Source organism: Maniola hyperantus, chromosome 7 (genome assembly GCF_902806685.2).
Source record: "Maniola hyperantus chromosome 7, iAphHyp1.2, whole genome shotgun sequence".
Taxonomy (NCBI): Eukaryota; Metazoa; Arthropoda; class Insecta; order Lepidoptera; family Nymphalidae; genus Maniola; species Maniola hyperantus.
The window spans coordinates 7,483,007-7,505,588 of NC_048542.1; the positions used below are offsets into that span (position 1 = coordinate 7,483,007).

At 37.4% G+C, this 22,582-nt stretch overlaps 1 protein-coding gene across 1 annotated transcript in view; it reads right to left on the reverse strand.

The window, feature by feature from the left end:
* Positions 1–10,490, reverse strand: part of slbo (slow border cells) — a 29,452-nt gene extending 18,962 nt beyond the window's left edge. The window contains exon 1 of the mRNA XM_034970183.2: positions 9,115–10,490. Coding sequence (XP_034826074.1) covers positions 9,121–9,960 — 840 coding nt within the window. The 5' untranslated portion in view covers positions 9,961–10,490 and the 3' untranslated portion in view covers positions 9,115–9,120. The remainder of the gene's footprint in view (positions 1–9,114) is intronic.
* Positions 10,491–22,582: the final 12,092 nt, after the last annotated feature.

Sequence of the window (22,582 nt, forward strand, 5' to 3'; positions counted from 1 at the left end):
AGCTTGTCGTAGATCCCACTAGAGTTCTGCATTTTCATTATCTGAATAGACCAATTCTACTAATATTATAAAAAAACCAACGTTTACATACTTATGACATACATGCTTACTACAACTATTTATGTTTATGACGGATATCACTCACGATACTGTTTAAACACTAAAATACGACATTTATTAAAAAATTATTATAAGTATTGATAAGCGGGGTGTTAACCTACGTCATACCCCGATACGCCATCTCGACCTGTCGCGTACAATACATAAGTAATATGTACCTGAGTAGGTACAATTTAAACTTAGTACCGTAATTTATTACGTTTAACTTAATTTCCTGTTTAGATAAAACAAATAAACATGATTACACAGTAATATTACTGTGGACTTCATTATAATTTACAAAAGTTTCAATATCTCACCAAAAGGGAAATTTAACTTAATAAATTAATATCATAAAACAAAAACTACATTAAGACACTGTACTGAAAGGTTATATAGACATGAACCTGTTTATTATGCAAACCCCGCGATGCAGCGTAGTACCTACCTAGTACTTGTAATACAGCCTAGTACATACTTCTATGTAACGGAGTAAAAACAGTAGGAATCCTATAATGCTAAAATAGTCTAAAAACCCTAATTACTCTTACAATGTATACAATAAATAGGTCTTGATGTTCAAAAAAGATACTACCGATAACTAATAAAAATAAGCTCATTTTGAATCTAATGACAAAAAGAAACTATTTGTTATTCAAACAACGTAATTTGACATTATCTCTCCCGCATAACGCCGTCCAAAAACACAAAAGGCATATAAACGAAAAAAAGTGAAAGCTACGCGCACACCCACTCGGCCGCACACAGACGCACGTGAATCACCGCCGTGTACATCCTTGTGGGAACTTTAATAAAGGTCTACGCACATTGCGGAGTTTGATAACAGGCAGTGGCGTGCACAGGGTTTGAATCCAGGGTAGGCATTAGTTAGGTGAGAACCTGTTTATTGGCAGGTCATAATGAAAAATAGGCATTGACTGGGGTAAGCAGTGCATTTATGCCTCTATGACCAGCACGCCACTGATAACAGGTCCCTAAGTGTAAGGCTGAGATCTATAGAGCGAGCTCAGACTTAAGATTGAGTTAAAACGAGACAGATTTATGTGCGACATATGAGGTTTATCTCGGTTTAACTCTGTCTTAAGTCTAAGCAAAGTCAGAGTTCGCTCTATAGATTTCACCCTAAGTATTCAAGTTAAATTAACGTCACATCGAGGTAAAAGGGTCATTTTGTATGAATGACCTAACGTCGGAATTTCACGACTCCATATTATATTTAAAGGCTAACGTAATATTCGAATTTTGACCCATTGATACTACACAAAATGTAGAACTTAAGATATTTTGAAGGTCACTATCATCATTAACGATAGCCGACCTGATTTTTAAATACAATTTTTAAAAATCAAAGCATAAAATTTTAAAATTAAACAAGGACAGTTTTTATCCCGATAAACATTAGGGTTCCTTTGGACTACGGGATCAAATTTTTAATAGATTTTACTCCATAGGAGTCGATTTTTGCAAACTTTTTTTTTACAAAGGTTGTTCCGAATATCGGGTTAGTCTCATGTTTTGCTAAAGATCTAAATCTTCTCTACATATAAAAATGAATCGCTAAATTGTGTTGCTGATCGCAAATCTCGAGAACAGCTGAACCGATTGCGCTAATTATTTTTTATAAGAACGAGTAGTACTTGAAGTACGAGGATGGTTCTTACGGAGAGAAAAATATAAAAAAAATCCTGAAGTAGGTAAGTACCTAGTGATTTCCTAAGTAGGTATTTAAAAAAATAAAAAAATAAAGAATCGACTGTTAGGCGGTATGAAGTTCGCCGGGGCAGCTAGTAAAATATAATTATAATTCCAGAGATAGAAGACGAAACTCATCAACGGGTAAGTAACAGCAAATCAATCGCGATTAGTGCAATAGCTTAGCAAAAAAAACCAGCTTCTCTCTTTTAGGGTTCCGTACATAATTATTATGAACATCATATTTTGGGATGTATGAAATGTTTTTTTTCGGTACGGAATCGATATGCTCCCGGGGTGTGTATGACGGGGCGGGTCAACTAGTTATCTAAATATGTACCTAATATAACTAATAACTATTCAAGAAAAGTCACGAAAATTACAATCATTAAAAAATACATAATATGCATATTAATTAATTACACTTAACTTTACTTCTTAGATGATGTCCGTGAGTTCTTCTGCGTGGATATAATGTGTTTAAAAATCCCGCGGGAACCATGGATTTTTACGGGATAAAAAGTAGCCTATATGTTAATCCAAGGTATTATCTATCTCCATTCCAAAGTTTAAACAAATCCTTTCCGTAGTTTTTGCGTTTTTACGACGATTATAAGACAAACTAGCTTATGCTCGCGCTCGCATTTCGTCCAGGTTGACTACACAAATTTCAAACACCTATTTCACCCCCTTAGGGGTTGAATTTTCAAAAATCCTTTCTTAGTGGATGCCTACGTCGTAATAGCTATCTGCATGCCAAATTTCAGCCTGATCCATCCAGTAGTTTGAGCTGTGCGTTGATAGGTATGCCAGTCAGTCAGTCACCTTTTCCTTGTATATATTTAGATATTAATTGGAAGTTATAACTGACCAAGGCGATGTAAGTATAGTTGAGAGATAATGAGAAAAAAATCACACAAAAATAACTTTGTTTCTAACAATATTCATTTTGCAGTAAGGTGTTTTTTAGACGCACGACTACGGAACCCTACTTATATGCGAGGTCTGACACGGATTTGACCAGTTGTTTTATAATTTTAATTCAATTCAATCAAAAAATAATCCAAATGATTATGGTTTGTCCAAATATAGGGTGAATTAGAATTTTTATTACTCGAATTTCTGGTTTTGGGCTTTGGTTATCGTTAAAATGACCATCGCTGAGTAGAAACTTTCTCTTGTAGGCTTTTAAGTCTACTTATATCGGATTAATTTAAAATAGGTACACGATAGTATGTCATTAATGATAGATATTATATAATATAACTAGATGATACCCGCGACTTCGTCCGCGTGGATTTAGATTTTTAAAAATCACGTGGGAACTCTTTGATTTTTCGGGATAAAAAGTAGCCTATGATCTAGAATCCTGGAATGCAATCTATCGCTGTATAAAATTTCGTCAAAATCGGTTGAACGGATGGGCCCTGAAAGGCTAGCAGACAGACAGACAGACAGACACTAGCTGACCCACCCTGACATTGCTCGTGTGGAACCAACGTACCAACTTTCAAGGATAACTTGAAAATGACTTTCATCAAAACTCGCCTCGACGTTTTGTGAGAAGTTCCCTAACTGTTGTGAACTGTGACAGTCGATCAACATTAAACAAACCTTAAATGAATCTTTCATATATAAGGAAAATTTAATTTTCTCATACTGCCCCACTTAAAAAAATCACTGTATCTTAAAATAGGTGTATAATTGCCTCTCCTAGATATAAGGACAAAAGAAAGAGACGGTCATAAAAACCTTATGTTATTGTTCCGTAAGCAAACTTGAATTAATAGTTAAAATCAACAATTCAATCGAAAGGCTGTAAGTAGGACATGAGGCGAAATTTTAAAACTTTACGAGCGAAATAAAGCCTTAAAATTGGAACAGCAAAGTTGATTTTTTAATGGTAGCTGTTGAAGCGAAAATGAAAGTTATGAACCACGTTTTGCACAAACGATTTGAATACGAGTTCTCGATTCTGTTCGCGTTCTTTTTTCAAATATTGGTGTAGGTCCGTTTTCGTGCGATGTATATACACACATATTTGCAAGATTCTTCTGAGATAAGTTATCTTTGTTGTTATTAAAAATAATATTTTTTTCATTTTCCGCGTACCGTAAAATTGGCCTATATATTACCTACATAATATTGTTTTAACGTTATAAAATATAAATGTGAACTGTCACATAATAGTATTTGCGATAACCAAGCTTCAACACGTTAGTATTACTTCATCATCATGATCAACCCATCGCCGGCTCATTGTAGAGCACGGGCCTCTTCTCAGAGTGAGAAGGGTTTAGCCATAGTCTACCACGCTGTCCATGTGCAGCCGGCCAAGTCTACCAAGACTTCACACACCTTTTTTAGGGTTCCGTACCTCAAAAGGAAAAACGGAACCTCTATAGGATCACTTTGTTGTCTGTCTGTCTGTCTGTCCGTCTGTCTCTCAAGAAACCTACAGGGTACTTCCCGTTGACCTAGAATCATGAAATTGGGCAGGTAGGTAGATCTTATAGCTGACATTTGGGGCAAAATCTGAAAACCGTAAATTTAGGGTTAGATCACACAAAAAAAAATTGTGGTCATGAATTAGTATTTTCTACTTTCGAAGTGAGATAACTATATCAAGTAGGGTATCATATGAAAGGTCTTCACCTATACATTCTAAAACAGATTTTTATTTATTTTTATGCATCATAGTTTTTGAATTGTCGTGCAAAATGTCGAAAAAATACGACTGTAGTACGGAACCCTCATTACGCGAGCCTGACTCGCATTTGGCCGGTTTTTTTTTACTAAGCGTCAGGCTTGAGCTAAGAGTAGGTACGACAATAGTGCAACGAGCGGGGTTAGAACCGTCGACCTTTCGGTTTTAAGTCCACTCCTTTACTGGTTGAGCTATTGAGGCTCAAACCATTGAAAACATTATGGAGAACTCTCAGGCATGCAGGTTTCCTCACGATGTTTTCCTTCACCGTTAAAGCAAGTGAGATTTAATAAAGTTAGAGGTGCGTGCCCAGGATCGAGACCCCGACCTCCGATTAAAAGGCGGACGTCCTAACCACTAGGCTATCACAGCTACTTACTTACTGTCACTCGACAGTTGTTGACCGGTGAAGAGAGAGATACCTACCTGTACCTATATGTATATAACTTAAAGTACGCAACAGGTCAAGATGGCAATCGGGGTGGGGACGCCCTGCACACCCGCACAGCCCCCACGCCTACCCGGTGCAAGGTAGCGTGGGTGACGTGCGGGTGTGCGGGGCGCCCCCCCGCCTCATACCCCGATTGTCATCTCGACCTGTCGCGTACTATACTTACCTACGTAGTACTGAAAATATTTTTATATACAAAAGGAAGGCGTTAAGAAAGGGTAGAAGACGCTGACGAAATCGCGCATAAAGTTTTCGAAAACAAAGTAGGCACGGCACCTGAAGCCTTAATTGTTCAGAAAAAATCTACAAGGATCTTTGTTCACTGGTCGTCTTGTCCTCGCGCTTTGCTTAGGTATTTAAAGGCTAAATCCATAATATAAAATTGTTATAGGTGGTTGCTAGGTGTTTTCTAATTAAGTTAGTAACATATTACGGCCGAGTCGCATATGCCAGCTGCCACAGATTTCATGCAACACATTATCGATATGAACACACACTGAAAAGCGAATTTTTGTAATAGATGTCTCTACTCTACTCTACTCTGCTCTACACTACTCTACTCCATTCTACTCTACTCTACTCTACTACTATATATACTCTAGAGCTAAAACCTCCAGGCTGCCCTAAAAAGCGCTTATTAGACGTCGATATCGCAGACCAAACAGCCAATAGCTATTAAAAAAAATCAGATGCTCCAGATCGTAAAAATGCAGTAAACCGGACCCCAACTAGGTAGGTCAACGCTTAGTCAAAGAAGTCTATTAGAAAAAAAACTGGCCAAGTGCGCGTCAGACCCGCGCACCGAGGGTTCCGTACTACAGTTGTATTTTTTGGACATTTTATACGACAAATCAAAAATTGCTATTTAGCATATAAATAAATTGAAATCTGTTTTAAAATGTACGGATAAAGACCTTTCTGATACCCCACTTGATTAGTAATCTTAATTTGAAAGTCGAAAATACTAATTATTTTTTTCGTGACGTAACCACAAATTCACAGTTTTCGGATTTTTCCCCTTACGTGTGCTAGAAAACCTACCTGCCTGCCAATTTTGATGATACTAGGTCCACGGGGAGTATCCTCTAGTTTTCTTGACAGACAGACAAACAACGAAGTGATTCTATAAGGGTTCTGTTTTTCCTTTTGAGGTACGGAACCCTAAAAAACCAGTGATGGCATAGGCTACAGTATAGTAAAGTCGTCCTTGGAAGATGAAAATATAGTATAGGATATATCGATAATGTAAATCAAGGTAATACCGGTAATATATCGGTTGGTAATTGTTTAGTGTAGGGTGTATGTCGTTTCAACTTCAGAATACGACTAGATTTTGACTGTTTGTTTGTTTGAAATTATGAGTCTTATCTAGTTGAATAGGTATTCATTACGCGAGTTACTATTAAGCTTATTAGTACTATTATATTATTCTGTGCTTAAAGTATATATAACGTATTATTTTACTATAGTACATTACACAATATTAGAATAGTACTATAGTACAGTATCAGTATAAGTATTTCAATTATCTTAAGGGTTAAAGGTCGTCCCATGGCCTTGCTAAAATGTTCACATCCTATAATAATATCGTTAATTTTTATCAAAAACTGATAAATATGATTGGCGAAGTTGTGCCTACGACCTAATTCATTAAGTAAAATTATGTAATGTGAAAATGAAGTTCAGTAGTGTGCTGACCTTCCTGGTTGCATCATCAGGTCAAGGTCACGTCACTGAGGTGTTCTTACATTAGAACTCCTAACCAAATAAGCCCAAGGTACGGATCTTTGTCATGGGATCTCACAGTATGCAGGTTTCCAGGTCACATCATCAGGTCAAGGTCATCATGGAAAAGTGCTGCATTAATCAAAAACGGACACAAAAATGATATATACGTATACAGATCATCATTAAATAGTACTGGATTGAACTGTTTTTTTTTAAATCAGATACAAGTTAGCCCTTGACTGCAATCTCACCTGGTGGTGAGTGACGATGCAGTCTAAGATGGAAACGGGCTAACCTGGAGGGGGTATGGCAGTTTTTAATAAACCCATGCCCCTCTGGTTTCTACACGGCATCGTACCGGAACGCTAAATTGCTTGGCGGCACAGCTGTGCCGGCAAGGTGGTAACTAGCCACGGCCAAAGCCTCCCACCAGACCAGACCAATAATTTAGAAATCATAAAATTCGAAATCCCTGCCAGGAAGCGAACCGAGTCCTCCCACTAACAAGACTACAGCGCTTTGAGGTCGTCAAAAGTCGTGGTAAGTGGTTGGTAGGGAATAGGTACCTATACTTACTTGTTGAAACAGGCTATAGTGTCCAAGAGCTCAACCGCTAAACCCATCTTGGAAAGATCATTTCAAAAATATATGATAAATATAGAAATAGCTTGCATCCTGGAGACGCACAAAAGATATAGTAGCCGGCAAGAAGTATTGCATCGGCTTTGTAGAGCATTGTCTCTGTCACTCATACCTATGTGACGTTTTGTCAGTCTCAACGACAGAGACACCGCTCTACGAAAACGCTATCTACTTTCTAAAGGTCGATTTACAATATTTTCTGCGGCGTACTGTACTTATTATCCTGGAAAATCAGACTTCCTATGGGAGTTTTGAGAAATCGAAATCCACGCAAATGAATTCGAAGTTATATTAATAATAAGCTGAGTAATACCTACTGCAGGATGATTACATCATTAACACGTGATTCTGAAACGTGATTTAGAAAGAAAAGTAGATTAGAAATATATAACAGTTAAGAACAAACTATAAAGCATAGGCATAACAAGTCAGATGTAAAAAGCGGCGAGGAGCAAAGAGAAATAAAAATGGAAGAACAAATGAAAACTTGTTGGTTTGAATAAATTGGTAGTCATGTCTTTCACATCTTTATAAAAGGCTTAAGATACGGCTTGGAAAGCTTTATCAGGAAAAGATGTCTTTCAGCAATAATTTTACGACAAAATAGAAGAAAAGGGTCTGGTCTCAGCAATTTCCTAAATCATTATAAAATTTTCTCAGATTCCACCCCAGATTTTTCAGGCCCTCTGCTGTTGCGTGTACCTACCGATTATTGTTTTTAAAGAATACTACAATGCTAATCATGACTAATGTTCCCCTTTCCCCTCCGACTAAGAGTAAAGCTTGTGATAGGAGTGGGTAAAACCATTGACTTATTATAGTAGTATATCATATCACTGGGTAAAACGCAACGAATGGGTTGAATTTTCGTTCCGAATAGTATCAATACTTAGGTTCAGTTACTGAATTAGGTTAACGTTGCTTGATGAAAGCAGACATTAAAACCACTTATAGTAATCAAAATTAAAAACATACAATACATTCGTTCTATGAACGCCGTTGACTTTACGCTGAGATAACGTACCTATAACAATACTACTTTTTACGCAGCATAATCGGTCAGTGATATCATTAGTCACTGAAGAGCAATTATGCAAACTAGGTTTTTTATGAGAAATGCTTAGAAATAGTTAAATGTCAGGTCATTTATTTGCAATTTATTAATACAGTAATTAAGTTCCTAGTTCCAACAACCTTAAATTTTATTCCTTTTAATCTTTTATAATAATAATTTAAGTAGGTAATTGTACCTAACTCCAGACAATCTAATTAGACTGCAGCTACACTGGTATAAGAAAGAAAAACAAGTAGAATAAAAGTGGAGAATCGAAAAACTTTTTCTTTAGACACCTAGAGACTAAAATCAATCGGCATTTGTTATGCAAACATCTGAAATATAATTAAAATGCATTTTCTGGTTTCAGGAAACATTAATAAAGACTTTAACAATATTCTCACACTTATTTTTAATGGGGTCAAGGTCTTGACCCTAAATAAAATTAATAAACTGTCTATTAGAAATATTAATTAATATGATCGCTCCGCAATCCATATTACCTGTTCGTAAAGAAAACACAAAATAACAAAAGTGGTAACTTGCATTTCAACAAAATGTATAAGTGCAACAATGCAATTTAAAACGTCACATTCAATAAACACATTGCATAACGCACCATAAAAATAAAACCCTTTTCCATACTTTATGGCTTTCACACACACGCATCTCACAAACACACCCGCATGTACACGCATTTCATCTGATACACACACTCACCTACGGTCAGAGCGTATGATCCGGCCCATGAGGAGCTCCCAGTTGCAACATTGACCGGCACAACTCCGTAATCTCTGGGTGATTCAAATTAATGAGATGTACATACATCTGCTTATGTAAACTCAATTCTCCAGTTACAGCTTCAAGCCTCTTCAACAAAGCATCCTTCTCCCTTAGCAGCGTTTTAACTTTTTCTTCAACTTCCCTCGAACGCACTTTAGCTTTTTCGCGGGATTTTCGAACGGCTATATTATTGCGTTCCCTCCTTCTTCTATATTCATCTGTACCCTTATCTAGTACCTTCCCAGAAGATCGCCTCGGTGGTGGCTGCTTGTGTTTTAGAAGAGGAGGTAACAGAGGAGCTCCTAAAGGAGGCAAAGGAGTAAATCCACCTCCGTATGGACCACTTACACCTACTGGAGGTTGTGGATTATATTGACCTGTATATTGGGCACATGTCACCGCACGTCGAAAATCATGAGGTTCAGGAGGCTCTTCCTTAATTGGAGGAGCTTGCTCATGAGAATTTGCTGGAACCGGTGCGACGTAGGATGCTCCCGAGTGGACTGGCTGGGGCATATATGCGAGGGTAGTCCTGGCGAACGGCCTTTGTTGTGGAGACCGTCCACCAGGTAAAATTTCCTGAAATAATGCCATCGTTTCCTCTCCTCGGAACTGATCCTCGATGAGGTGTTGTAAATCCAAGCTAATTTCCTGGCCATTGAGCTCGTCTAAGTCCGGGGGTGGAAAAGGGGTGCGCTTATCCTCTCCTGTTTTCTTCAGTTGGTCTGGCTGCGGCGGCGGTGGAGGGGCCGCGGCTGCGTCGTACATTTGAGGGGATTCCATACCGCCAGGGCCGATCGGCCCAGCGGTCGCACTACGAGTCTCCACTTCAGGGCACTAAGGGTCACTAGAGCACATGCACGGCGCGTGGGTTCACTCGCGAACAACGCACACGTATTGTCACTTCGGCGGTCGGGCGCGGACTGGCGGAGCGCGCGCGCAAGGCTGTCCGGAAGGAAGCTGCACTGAAAGTTCGCATGTAAAAGTTTTAAGGTGCGCGCACAATCATTAGTTGGGTTATAAAGTACCTTATGCGTGCGCTATTTTTAAATCGATTTTGTGAATGACAGAATCGTTCGGTTAAGTTAGTGGTAGGCTACCTGGTAGGTACCTATTCTGTTTGTAGTTTTATGGAAACAATTAAAATAAAAACTTTTTTTATAGAGAAACTTTACGAGCTTTTATTTTTGTAGTAAATTCTTTTAATGGTGTTCATTTCTATTTTACACAACTTATCACGTTTTAGAACATCACCCCATCGCCGGCTCACTATTGAGAACGGGTCTCTTCTCAGAATGAGGAGGGTTTGGAAACAGTCCACCATGCTAAATATCATTAAGCAAGTAGTTTAATTATTTCTGATTAGGTTTAAATTTTAGTTAAAAATCAGAATTGGTATTGAAAAAATAACTAAATTTAATAAATAAAATAATGAAAAATAGCCTTATCAGACATTAAGACAAGTCTTAACATAAACAGAAAATCGATAACTTATCTGGAGATATCTCAGTTAGCTATCGTCACGGAGGATCTATCGCAATCGATATCGATTACAAATATTGAGATGTGGCACGACCCTACGTGGTTATCAAGGGTTAGGAAAGGATTTTACGTAAAATAATTAATGCTTAAATATCTAACTCTATAGGTACATTAACTAAAAAACGGAAGAATAAAATATCTGTTCATATAACTATTTCGTATTGTAAGCAGTGATAGCCTAGTGGTTAGGACGTCCGCCTCCTATTTGGAAGGTCAGGGGTTCGATCCCGGGCACACACGGGTGTGCAGTCTGCCAATCCGCAACTGGCCAGCATGGTGGACTATGGCCAAACCCTTCTCGTACTGAGAGGAGACCCGTGCTCTGTAGTAAGTCGGATGACGAGAACTATTTCATGAAAAAATATTTCTAAAAAATGATATGAAACGTGCACATTTCATACTCTGACGATTGGTTCGAAAGTTAAACTTCCCGGAGAGTATTGCTACTGTCCAGAAAAGTAAGTATGGAATTTCATTTCTGGACAGTAGGTATTAGTACAGCGATCCAGGAAAGTAGGTTTGAATTTGGAATAATGTCTGTTCCTCACAATTATATTTTAATGATCAGAAATGTTACTATGCTTAATTTGAATTTGGAATAATTTTTCTTCCTTAATATCTTGTATATTTTTAATATCCTTTTTTTTCTTAATCTTAAATAGTTTGAATTCGGAACTCTACGAATTGCGTTTTCAGCGCTCGACTCACAACACGGCACGGTTATTGGGTTTTTTACAGCTAGGCTGTAGCGTCATTCGGAGCAAAAGTTTAATGAATTTTTTGGTCTTTATATTAAAAGGCTCGAATTGACTGTTCGTTTTAAATTATTTATTAAAAATAAGTTACCTACTAGATAAAATGAGTTCAAGTGAGGATAGTATGTAATTTAATTGCACACCTAATTTGAGAGGAGGCTGAATTAGCAAAATACAAAGAAGGTACATAATATACCTATTACCTATATACTTTTTTAAATAAATTAATAGTGTCATTTTTTAGAAAAGCACTATAAATGCCTCGACCGGGAGTGCCTTTCTGGCTTCGTGTTATAGACGTCCTCGCCAAGGCTCGGCCGTCTAACTCACACTCGACCAGAAAAAGCTTACTTCCCGGTCTCGTGCAGTAATGTAATATTTCAGGATAACTATTGATGAAAAGTTCATTTTCTGCAGTTTAGTAAAGCGAAAATGTTAGTCTATCGATATGAATACTCATAGGCATGAATAGATTATACGTTTATGTAGCCAATATCTCAAAATAGGTAGGTATACGGTGTATATATATAGGTAGTACGCGACAGGTCGAGATGGCAATCGGGGTATGCTGCGGGGGGACACCCCGCACACCGTTGTCTAATACCGGGTTAGCGCGGCGGCTGAACGGTGTGCGGGCGTCCCCACCCCGATTGCCCTCTCGACTTGTCGCGCATTATACCTACCTACTTAATACGATCCATACTAATATTAAAAATGCGAAAGTGTGTCTGCCTGTCTGTCTGTTTGGTAGCTTTTTATGACCCAATAATTTAACCGATTTTTATGAAATTTGGTACTTGAAGCTTACTCCTGGGGATGGACATAGACTACTTTCCATCCCGGAAAATCAAAGAGTTCCCACGGGATTTAAATCCACGCGTGTGGAGTCTTAGTGCAAAAAAATTACGAGACATTTCACCGCAATTAATAGTGGTGGTGACAGAAGGACTGGCTCATTTTTTGCGCAACGGATCAGCCAGGCTGTCCAGCGCGGAAATGCAGCCAGTATGATTGGCGTAGGTACCCTTCCACGCGGGCATGATTTGTATATTAATTAGATAAGGCTACCTTTATGTTTTATTGTAATATTTTCAATAAAAATATTTAAAAGTATTATTTCTTGTACGACGCGACGGTACGAAACCCATCGTGTACGTCTCCGACCGCACTTGACCGATTTTTGTATTCATACGAAACTAATATAGGTATTAATTATTATTAGAATATTAACTGTATGAGTATCAAAACACGTGTTATTGACCCCACACTTACTTACGTTGCGGATTTACGCGCGCCACGAATAATTCTCTCATTCAGCGTTATACGACACAATAAGTAGGTTTACCATTTATTTTGTTATTGTTAAAATTACATTTCAACAAAAAGAAATAACATTTACCAGTGATTACAAAAACGTCGCTATTAAAAAATAAAATTTAGCGAGTTTCTCCAAGGTAAGTAACTTAGGTCAATTTTTACTTAGTCCGTCCATCTGTCTATTTGTAAGAACCTTATAATTTATAAAACAAAATATTAAAAATAACTACTTCTACATAATATTAGGTTTCTTAAACTCACAAATACTTATGACATAGGTGTAAAATATGTATCAACAGCTAGCAGCATATTAACCGACAATAACAATAATAAAACCCTTACAAAAAAGAGCGATCATAGAGGAATTAATAAATATTATAATTACTTATGTTAAAAATATACAATTTATTTACTTATTCTTGTAAGATATCGTTGACTATATTTTGAGGAGCTAAACTTCAAAGTTGGGTGTCTACCTCAAATATGTGTACCTACCTACGATTTTATCTCAAAAACCGTAATTTTTCTTAACTATCATATTACTCACATGAAGAACTTAAACAACAATTAATACTACTTAACAGTGAACCAAAAGCTTAATTTGCTATAATCCGCTGAAACAAGTTTAATCTGTATGGTGCAACATGCATCATGCGAAATGCAACGCCCGCCCTCCCACTGTCTAAAAGATGTTTAGCGAAGTGAGACCTTTGAGGCTGGTTGGCTATACTACAACAAATGCATTACATTCCAGGCCTTAAATATAGCGATTACTGGCCGAGTACTATATTGGAAGGCCGAGGCGAAGCCGAGGACTTCTGAAGTGATTTCCGAGCCAGCCGAGTCCTTTTAAACTGAACGAGGTTGGTAATCGCTAATTTCGGCCGAGAATTGTATAGTACTTTTCTTCCAATTGCGAGAAATCAATAAAAAATTAATAGAAGAAACAAAGTTTTAATTCATATGAAGATGTATATTGTTTATGTACCAGTAAAAAAAACTCAAATTGGTCGACTTACTATTTGCAAAATAGATAAAGGACAATCCTATCTTCAAATCCGTATCCAGTTTTTGGTACAAAATGTATGAAAAGTCGCCCAAAAAGTACCAGAAATTCATAAGAGTAAAGAAGACAGTCACTGTTGTTCTCGACTCGTAGAACAACAGTGACTGAGTCTTTTTCATTTTTATGAATTCCTGGTACTTTTTGATCACAGTAGACAAAAAAATATATAATACCTAATTAAATAAATAAAAACTATTGAAAAAGAGATAAAAAATAGTTATATACGTCAAAGTATATACGATTTTATTAATATAAGTCAGAATATTAATAAAATCGTGTACCTAAGAAAACTCAATTTATTTTAGTCTACACCATAAAAAACCTCGTCATCAGTATGAAACTGTCCAGCAATTTCCATTACAGTCCTCTTGGAAATTGTCGGCGTGCCGCCAGTAAAGACCCGATAGCAGGCCTCTGTAGTAAAAACCTTTCTTCAGTAAAGTAGTCAATTACGAGCAAGTGGAAGAAAAGTCAATTTACTTATATAGAAAAAATATGCTACAGCCAAAGTTTTTAACGCAATTTCAAGTTCGCGGCGAACCACTAGTTTTAATCTCTGACCCTGTGTCATTAATGTTTTTATTAATAAAATTTACGCTTGCTGATAGAAAAACCCGTAGCTGAAACGTCTTATTAAGAACTAGCCCACGACTTCATCCACGGCTTTGCTGGTAGGGTGGTGGCTACCACCCCAGCCTACGGCAAAGCCATACCGCGTAGGTGACTAAGCGTACTGGTACGATGCCGCATAGAAACCGATACGGAGGAAGGGGTTAATAATACCCCTCCCATACATACCCCTCTTCCAATTTAGCCCGCTTCCATCTTAGACTGCATCATCACTCATCAGGTGAGATTGCGGTCAAGGGCTAACTTGTAATGGAATTTGTTGTTTGATAAAAGAAATTCATTATAAAGAGTGTGTACTCATTATTATTGAAATGAAATAGTAGTACAATTAGTGAGGTGGTGGTTGTACGGAGTACTGCTGTACTGCCCCACTGGTGGGGGCGCGGTGAGCGGCGAGTGATGCAACGACGCCGCGCCGGCGCACTATACTACCACCGGTGACGATTGGTCGTTGGGAGCTATAAAAAATCATCGATTTACAAGGAACCAAAAGCTTTATTTGCTATATTCCGCTAAAACAGACAAATCAGTGCGACATGCACCGCCCGCCCTCCCGCTGCTAAACATGCAGGAGAAACTGGCCACCAATCAAGCAATACACACCTGGCCACTCAGCATCACACAAATCCCAAAACACACTCGACGCACGTTTCGCCCCGACACTGGAGCATCCTCAGGAGATGTAGACCTTACAATGCACAATTGCAAAGTCAACAACACAAACTTTACAATGCACAAATGGAAAGTTCAAAAATTGAATTTTCTTGATCAAAGTATAGAAATTTAGAGGACTAGAATACACATTCGATACTTTCTCAGTCCTCATAAAATGACCTCTAATATCAATTCACCATCTACAGTTCCAGAATAAGGGTGCTGAATGCTCTATCTTCAGGATTGAGGAATTGAGGCTTGGAGTTCAAGAGAACCTCGTTCTTTTTTAAATCGGTTAAAAATCTAGGAAAAGAACAATCTCTAGGTACCTATCTAATTTCGTCAAGATTGGCTCTGCCATTTAGCTACGAAACGGAACAAACAAACTGGCAAGCTATAATTGCCAACTTTTGTATTTTTTATAATTATGGATAATTCAAAGTGATAGAACTCTAGGTATTCGGGTATACGAACTATAGCATTTAGGTTTTCTAGGAAAATATAAACTTTGCTATCTAAAACTATTATATTATTATATTATTTTTGCTGCTTGTATTAAAACGGCCACTACACGCTAGCGCCACGTCTCAGTGAGTGGGTAAGTAGGCGAGCGACAGCAGAAAGTGGTTGCCGCAGTGACGCAACCGCGCCGGTAACCCAGTGCCGTGCGACGGTTCACGTGTTCCACGGAGACATGAATCTTGACTATCTTGGAACTGTGCACGGACCAGAATATAGTCTTCATATCCTAGGTGACTATCTTGGAACTGTGCACGAACCAGAATATACTTAGTCTTCATGTTACCCTAGGTGAGGAAACCTGCGTACCTGAGAGTTCTCCGTAATGTTCTCAAAGGTGTGTGATGTCTGCCAATCCGCACTTGGCTAGCGTGGTGGTCTATGGCCATACCCTTGTCATTCTGAGAAGAGACCCATACTCAGTAATGAGCTGCCCCCCGATTGTGTAAGAAAAACGTATTCATCGATCGTAATCGACAGCAAATTTTGCCTTTGATTGGTTGATTGGCTGTTTACATTTGTTCACAGCCAATCAAAGGGCAGAGTTCGTACACAATTGGGGGCTGATCTGTGAGAGACCGTCACCTAGACTCCTAAGACTCCTGAGACTCCATTCTCATTCAGACAATACCCTGGCAAATAGAAGTCATGCTGTGACGCTACTGTGCCGGTTATCCAGTACCATGTGACAATTCAATATTATTTCACGGAGACATGAATCTTGACTAACCAACCACAACACATCAATGATTTGATTTGACTATCTTAGGCGTATGAACCCAAGGTAGGCCATGGCATCGATTTAGAAAAAACACGTTGCGTCACCACTCGCGTCCCATCAACTCTTCAACTTCCGTACAGTCAAAATTGTACGTCGACTTTTAGAAAGATTCAGACCGGCAATACGTCACATAGGTATGAGTGACGGAGACATCGCTCTACAAAGCCGAAATCTCATTCTAAAGGTCGATGTAGGTACATTATTTTCTGCCGCGTACTATAAGTAGTTTTCAGTTACATGTCACTCTAGGAAGCTCCCAGTATTGAATATAGGTATTGCCAAATATGCAGCACTTCTCTCGGTCGTCAACCATCCTGACTCATATCTTCTACAAGACAATATAATATTAGAGAACGATAACAGACATTGGTTGCCAGAATGACGCAGCCGCGCTGGAAGCACGACATTCGAGCAAGGCGAAGTAATCTCTGGCGACATGACTCTTCTGGCAGCTGGCCTAAGGTTAAATTGGGAACTGTGGACGCAAACTCTTACTAAACTGTAGAATAGTCTTTGGAATTAATATAATACCATCCTATGAAACTATGAAAGTTTAGTTTTGAACCATCCTCATTCAGTCGAATTCTTGCACTCTATATTATCAATTATCATCGTTCCAACGTGTTGGAGGGACAAATATCTGCCACTGTCACCGTTTCTACGATAAACATGGACCTTGCTGTCACTTCCACTTACTGCTGCCAATCTTACTTTAGTTCTTTTACGGATGCCATAATTTTGGGTATCATTCTTTAGAAAACTCTAAACCCTCTTCAAGCGCGATCAGTGCTAAATGGATTTTATTCAACTTTTCACCAGCAGTAGTGTCCTGAAAAGGATTCCTATATTTATATTAATACTTAACGCCACCCGTGCGAAGCTGGGTATCTCAGAAAGTATAAAATATAACTAGTACGTAAACATTAATTTATAGCTTGTAAGCCTTAAAGCCTGAAACATACAAAACGCGTAACCGCAGCGGGGCACGACGAGAGGACGTAATATTGAACATCGTGTACCATGTGACATGTGAGGCTTATTCCATTATAATCTCACTCACTTGCTCCTTATAGGAGCATAGAAAACTTTCGAATTCTTAAGTTAGGAGCATAAAGAACTCCAATGTTCTCTATAATTGAATAAGCCCCATATGAGGTACTTACGCTTTGTTACACATGAAGCACGTCAAAATGTAATGCATGGGTCGTGAGTCGTCACATAAATATTGGCGTGCAACCGGTCGGTGGCTTAAACGTGCGATTCTCAGTGGAAACTCCAGAGCATAAAAAATGTAGCCGTCGCGCCGCGCTGTCATCGCTCTGTTTGTTTCAGCCTTAAATATCTTGCCGAATACCGCATCCCTACTACAGAGCCGTGTGGGCTACGTGACACACTTTCGCTGGGCCGGTATACTGCTGTAGTACCATTTGAATACCTTGAAGAAATTAATTATATCAGTTTCATCGGGAGGATTCATGGAAGGAAAATATCTATCATATTCCTTCTGTTTTATGATATTTATCTAAATATCAAAAATTGCCTGATTTTTTCGATCATTGTCATACACATATTATTCAACAAACTATAAAAGAAAACCTAAAAAATCATTTGGAATTGCAAAACCAAATTCTTTTATTTTTACAGCAAACAATTTTTCAATATATATTATTCATCAAATAATATTAACTCAGCTACTCGTAATATGTCTATAAGATGTTTTGTCACTCTTTTTTAATCGACTGCCCAAAAAAAGTTGTAGTGTTTTCAGAGTTCGTGTATTGTATGTATGTTTCTTTATTCCACCGTAACTTCTAAATGCCTGAACGGATTTGAATGTACTTAGTAAATGGGTAACTTTAGAATCCATACATCACCCCGAGTGACACTGGCAATATTTTTTTTGAAAAAAATTAAATACGGCGTAGGTATAGGCCGTTTGCAAAATTAAAAAAAAAAACTATTATTATTAAATTATGTGTAGGTACTATCTTTTGACAAAGAGATGCTTGAGAGCTATGACAGGAGCTTTTTACCTAGATTCATGTCAACCATTATTTAAAAAATTACGTATTCTCCCACTTCCGTGTATGTATATATATGAAATCTGTATCTTTGTGAAACAACATGATGATCTATTTACAAAAGCAAAAGATATTTTTATCCGAGGAATACAAGAAACGGTGATAGACTGGTGATTGAACATAGGTTTTACAGTGCATCTTACGGAAAATGTAGTTATGTCATGTGTATAAAAATATTTAATAAACTACCTCCAGGATTACGGGGATTACCCCTCCAACGATTTAAGAAGGATCTTTTTAAGTGGCTAATAGATAAATGTTTTTATTCAATCAATGAAATGTTGGCACAGTAGGTTAAGCTGACTTTTATAATATATATTATATAGAATTAAACTTGACTTAGATTGTAAAAATAATTAATATTTAATGAATTTAACTATGCTAATAATTATTAGAATTTTATTAATTGTGTTATAATAGAAAAAAATTTGCATGCCAGAAATGGCCGATTACATTGATTCTTACTTACCTTAAAAATTAACTACCATTGTGACATGTATTCTAGCAAAATAAATGATTTATGATTTATGATTTATGACCAAACATGCCGTGCAAACCCCAGTTCTTTCGTCAAATTATGTGGCGGTTGTAGTAAATACCTAGTTATCTAATTATTTTTCATTTGAAATAAAAATGTTGTCGTCTCACAAAGATTTTGCTTTACCCATCTATTTCTTTTTTAATTTGATTAATACAAAATAAATCTAGTTTTCGCAAACTAATAGGATAACATGAGTCCAACGAAGTATAAAGATGGCATTAGACCGCAAAGACCTCATTCGCGAAAGTGAGAGTGCTGGGTTGCGTAACCTGCGCTAAAGTCATGACGCTCTGGTATCGCGACCTCACGATCCACTGTACAAAGTTGTATCTTATTACATCAAGTATAAGGTTTAGATTTTGTTGAGGGGGGTCAACAGTTAGTGATTCGGCTTGGTTAGGTTATATTTTTATGGAACCATCGCGTAGGATTTTGATGACTCGTTGGATTGTGGGTGGTATGAAGGTTTAACGACATTTAGGTGTGATAAACATTCAATAATCCGTTAAACCTAATAGAATTATGGTCGAATCAATATTTCTTGATGATAATATTGCGTTGAATTTAATTTATTTTATGAAGATATTTTGTTCCTTACAGAATTTTAGTATGAAAATATTATTTTATTGCATTAAATATTTAAGTAGGTAGGTAGTTAGCTTTGCCTTTCATATGTTTACACTACAGTTAAAAAAACCGCTCAAGTGCGAGTAGGACTCGAACACTGAGGGTTCCTTACAATAGTAGGTACAGCATTTTTTTTCTTTTTGCGATGGAACCACGAATTCACGGTTTTCGGATTTTCTACTTTATTTGTGCTATAAAACATTGCCACCTGCCAAATTTCATGATTCTAGGTCAACGGAACCCTACCCTATATGTTTTGATTCTCCAGACGTGACAGACAGACAACGCGAAGTGATTCGTACGACCCTTAGGTATGATTCCGAACCACGCTGCACGCAGCAGCGCTGCCGCAACAGTGCTGTCACCAGCTGTCAGAGTCCTGTCGCGGCCTTATATGACATAACATTCCGAGCTAGGCAGCAATGTAGCGGAACATTGCTGCCTAGCTCGGAATGTAATGTCATATACGCTTATACATATGTAATTATAATATGTATAGAGATTGTATGGGGACCAGTAGTGCCGCGACAGGACTGTGACAACTGGTGACAGCACAGTTGCGGCAGCGCTGCTGCGTGCTGCGTGGTTCGGAATCATACCTTTACGATTTCGTACCTCAAAAGAAAAAGGAAAAGGAAATGATCCTCCAAACAGTATTTTCATAAAATAATGCCAATCATTCAATTAAATAAATAACCATAGATATAGAATAATTAGTATACGTAACTAACTACAAAATATGGCTGTCATTATGAGTCTCACAGTAGGAAAGTGCAAGAATTTCAAAATCTAAGTTACTGAACGCCACTGGAGATTTGACCCTCTTAATTATATCACCAAGTGCAATCTCATTGGAATTAACAAGAGAATAACAAAAGCGAGGGCTGAATCTATTTTGGTTAAGTTAGGTTAATGTTAGTTATTGTACAGAAAAAAAACGAAAGTGACTCTGGTCATTTTTAGGGTTCCGTACCCGCATGGTAATGCAAGTGATATTTAATTTCTTAAAGCACACATAACTTAGAAAAGTCAGAGGTGCGTGCCTGGATTCGAACCTCCGACCTCACGTATAGGAGGTGGACGTTCTAACCACTAGGCTATCACGGCTACTGTCATACCAGGCACCTATACCAAGAGTTCAGATCCATAAGATGGTTGCATTTTAATCACTACAACTTAACGATGAGACAGAGATTAGCATACAATCATTATGGTAATACAAATTAGTTGGTCAATACAAGAACCAGTAACCTATGAACCGTATTGTGAGTAACCTTGGGGCTATTTGGGCTATTGTCCTAGAAAAAGGTAAAATAGACAACTACTTTTTGAATTGATTGTATATTAAAAAACATGATTTTATATTAAGCTTTATTTTTATTTTACCTAAATGAGCACGAAGGCAGTGTAATATTAATTCTCTCACTTGCTCGGAATAGGCTACTTTACTGAAGGAAAGATTTCATTATGGAGGACTGTTATCGGGTCTTTACTGGCCGCACGCCAGCAATTTCCAAGAGGACTGTAATGGAAATTGCTGGGCAGTTTTCAGTTTCATACTGATGACGAGGTTCTTTATGATGTAGACTGACATAAATTAAGTTTTTTTAGGTACACGATTTTATTAATGTTCTGATTTTATTACTATTTTTTAATTTTTGTTTTTATTTAATATATTTTTTATTTTTATTTTTTAATAGTTTTTTTATTTAAGTACCTATTTTGTTAGCCATTATACCATTTTAGGGTTCCATAGCCAAATGGCAAAAAACGGAACCCTTATAGATTCGTCATGTCTGTCTGTCTGTATGTCTGTCTGTCCGTCCGTATGTCACAGCCAGTTTCTCCGAAACTATAAGAGCTATACTCTTGCAACTTGGTAAGTAGATGTATTCTGTGAAGCGCATTAAATTTTTTACACAAAAATAGAAAAAAAACTACAAATTTTGTGGTTCCCCATACTTAGAACTGACAACTGACGCTTAACAGGGTGCAGTGGGGGTTACTTGGTGGTATATCCTACTTAGATGCATATTTTATCACTAGCTATAGATTAAACAGAATAAAACTGCATAAAAAGTAGAGCACCGAATTCTAGTTATATATAAACAGTTACAGAGGCACCTGCTTATGAACGGATACAAAACAATCTCTGAATTATTATATAAAACGGTAATGAAGTTATCAAATAGCACGCACACATGAAAACAGTGACCCAAAACCGTGCCTAAAAGATGCAAACAATCTTTAAAGTTGATACCAGGGCCGTATTTAAGCCGCACGAATATTTATTATTATGTAACTGTTACCTAATAGATGTATTTATATGCATTTTCTTTTTTTTAATTTTAAAACTATAAAAACTAGGTTTTTTAACTTTTAATGATTAAAACGAACGTCGTTATTTGCGTTTAAACAATTATATTAAATAATGTATACAATACTAGTTGACAAACCCCAGCTTCATTCGTGGTTAACACCTAAACATTATAATCAGACGGTATCCTTATGAAACTTTATCTCAAAAATAAACTATGCGCGTACAAATTACATAACAAAAAAATATTTAAATTAGAATAGATTACATCAGGCGCCGGCCCTTTCTATTTCTATTAGTAGCAGGGCCTGCCCTATTTTAGGGATTGCAACATAGGGGTACACACATGCACAATGACGTAGTTATATGTGTGGTATTTTTATATGTGCGCGTAGATAATATTAGAACGATGGGCTAGTGCGTTTTTTATTGACTTTGCTGATCGAATCTATTATTGTTAATAATAGATTTTTGCAGGTTTCACTTTCATCATCCATACTTCAATTTATTCATTCATACTAATATTATAAATTCGAAGTTTGACTGTTTGTCTGTCCACCTGTATGCTAAGTTTT